This window comes from Anopheles aquasalis, chromosome 3 (genome assembly GCF_943734665.1).
Source record: "Anopheles aquasalis chromosome 3, idAnoAquaMG_Q_19, whole genome shotgun sequence".
Classification (NCBI taxonomy): Eukaryota; Metazoa; Arthropoda; class Insecta; order Diptera; family Culicidae; genus Anopheles; species Anopheles aquasalis.
In genome coordinates, this window is record NC_064878.1 from 65,648,549 (window position 1) to 65,651,048 (window position 2,500).

At 49.2% G+C, this 2,500-nt stretch overlaps 2 protein-coding genes across 6 annotated transcripts in view; both read left to right on the forward strand.

The window, feature by feature from the left end:
* The window catches only part of LOC126578044 (TOM1-like protein 2), a 6,784-nt gene extending 6,635 nt beyond the window's left edge, over nt 1-149 (forward strand). For all 5 annotated transcript variants that reach the window (XR_007608376.1, XR_007608375.1, XM_050240229.1 and 2 more), the window contains one exon: nt 1-149. This exon is cut by the window's left edge. The gene's annotated coding sequence lies outside the window, so the exon portion shown is untranslated.
* A 319-nt stretch (nt 150-468) lies between these two features.
* LOC126578045 (succinyl-CoA:3-ketoacid-coenzyme A transferase, mitochondrial) overlaps nt 469-2,500 on the forward strand; it is a 4,272-nt gene continuing 2,240 nt past the window's right edge. Inside the window, exons 1-2 of the mRNA XM_050240233.1 lie at nt 469-766; nt 1,056-1,248. Of these exons, the coding sequence (XP_050096190.1) occupies nt 680-766; nt 1,056-1,248 (280 nt within the window). The 5' untranslated portion in view covers nt 469-679. The remainder of the gene's footprint in view (nt 767-1,055; nt 1,249-2,500) is intronic.

Genomic DNA, 2,500 nt, shown 5'->3' on the forward strand with positions numbered 1-2,500 from the left:
AAAAGAAGCCGAATTGCTTGACCCTTCGCTTTGGAGCCCTAGCCAGTGCTTGCTAATTTGAAACGATCATGACCACTCCGCGATCCGGATATGTAATAGAGCTACTACTCAATAAACAACGTGTACACGTTTTCCAACCTTCAAATAAACCTACCGACCATTATTAGCTGAAAATGTAAAGCCATCACGCCTTAAATTTGGTTGTACTCGGCGTTCCGAAAACGGATTTGAATCACGTTTCGTTCCACCAGAAAGAAATCGTCTGGACCAATCGTGATCGGCGTGATAATTCATGTCAAGGAGCCGATTTGTAACAAAAATCATGGAAAATCTTCGGAAAAATAGCGGAAAATCGTAATTTTCCCGACCTTCGACTCCTGGAACCCGAGTGTGTATAAACGAAAACCACCGATAGAGGTCCTCTCGCTCGCAAAAAATCGGCCTCACTAGACACCCTGTATTAAAACACCCTCCGCCGCGGATCAAAACAAAAAAGTCCTTCCTCGAAGCCGCCTCCGTGGTCGTTTTGTTCCGCTGATCGCCAGCTGAAATCGTTCGATCCGGTTCCGGTGGTTCTTAGCTCTCCGTCACCGTGATTATTCCGTCGAGTTGTGTCGACCACAGAGCATCCGCTATCTTTTAGTTTGTTCAGTTCCGGAACACGACAGTGGTCTCCGAAATGGCTCTCTCGCTGTGCAGGACACAAATTCTGAACCGAGCTAGTCGGCGACTAAGTGGCAGAATATTGGCCTGGGAAATCTCCAAGGTAAGTGAACCGGCACCGACGGTATGTTGTGCGTATCGACTTTAAATAGATTTGACCTTGAACCCCCGCACCCGCTCGGTATGGAGCATATACAAACATTTAAGCCCGGTGCGTATTCTGCTGGCCAGGAAATAAGCCAGCATTACGTCACATCTGCATGGTTGGCGCAGTAACGATCGTACGATCCCCAGCATAACGACCGTTGAGCGGCGACCGGCAACCGGTTCTGATTTACATTTCGAATTAATTGGTTCTCGCTGGTTCCCTTCTTCCCACGTGCTTCGAACAGGTACTCGCCTGCCAATATTCGACGCAAAAGCGCAGCAAAGTCTATGGAAGCGCGGACGAGGCGATCGCCGATATTCCCGACGGCGCTAAGCTGTTGGTCGGTGGTTTCGGATTATGCGGTATCCCCGAAAACTTGATTGCGGCCCTCGTCAAGAAGGGCACGAAGAACCTGACCGTCGTGTCCAATAATGCCGGTAAGTCCAGACGGTATCTGCGGTGGGTATGGCGTGTACGTGTGTCACATGGCTAGAACATATGGTCGTGCGTGTGCGTGGAGGAGCGGGTGGTATATGCTGGCACGCCTTTCGATTTCACTTCAAGGTTATCAGCGTGAGTGCCCCATTGCTCCACGCCAAAGTATTGGAACACACCCCCTTGGTGGGGAGCGAGAAAACTGATACGCATGTATTTGATGCTTCCATCTCGTCGAGTTGCGCGGTGCAGGTATTTGTGGCTTCTTTAGCGAATATCAGCATCGCATCGCGTAGATTAGCAAGCCGCGGCTTGTTGCTGTGTTGCCGCCAAGACGGTAGCATATGTTTTGATCTTACGTCGTCGTCGTAGTCGTCTTGGCGGTCGCTTGGTAACACATCACTACACAGCTCTATATTTGCTGCACGTTGGGGGGCGCGCGACTTACTTTGATGAGTACCGGTTCGGGTGACAGAAATAGACTCGCTAAAATGTTTTAAACCGGTAGGAAGGCAGATCCCAAACCTCTAAATTGCTTTCCAAAACTAGATCACCGGCGCGCGTGGTCAGTGACCATGCACCGTCGTATGTTTACTGTTAGAGGCGGAAGGATAGCATTCCAAGGCCAAAGTATCTCACGGTCCCCAAAGCGCCATTTGTCAGCCATAATCCTGTTTGCAGGAATAGATAAGGGAAAACTATGACAAGCAGGTTTTAACTCTCTATATCAACAGAATACATCATTTCCTCCTACAGTCGGTGAGAAAGCAAAGAAAAGATAGTAATTAATGCACCGACCGCTTATGTATCGCCGGCACCCGCTAGTTTTTGCTTCCGCGCGAACGGACGCTTGCTCTTTCTCCGGTGCAATTTATGGAAGATACACAGATTTGCTATCCACCCACGGCAAGCTGCATTTTGCATTCGCATTTTGCCATAATTTATTCAAAAATCGATGGATTCGCTTCAAGGTGAAATCGTTAGCAAAATGTCGTTGGTTTGGCGGGCTTCAGCAAAAACGGGCCCATTACCAATGGCGAGACATGATCGTCGCTCGATCGTATGCATTCGCTATGGGGTTACTGCAAGCTTGACTTTTGCTGCTTTCTCCGCTGGCGTGGATCAGGGCGTTATGTAGATTACCGTGCGACTAAATTTGTGCTATCCAATCCGCTTCGTTTCGAATGCTGTTAAGCGTGAGCAAGCGTGTAACCGAGTGACTCAAATCTTCGGCCTGGAGTGGCGAGGCTTCTG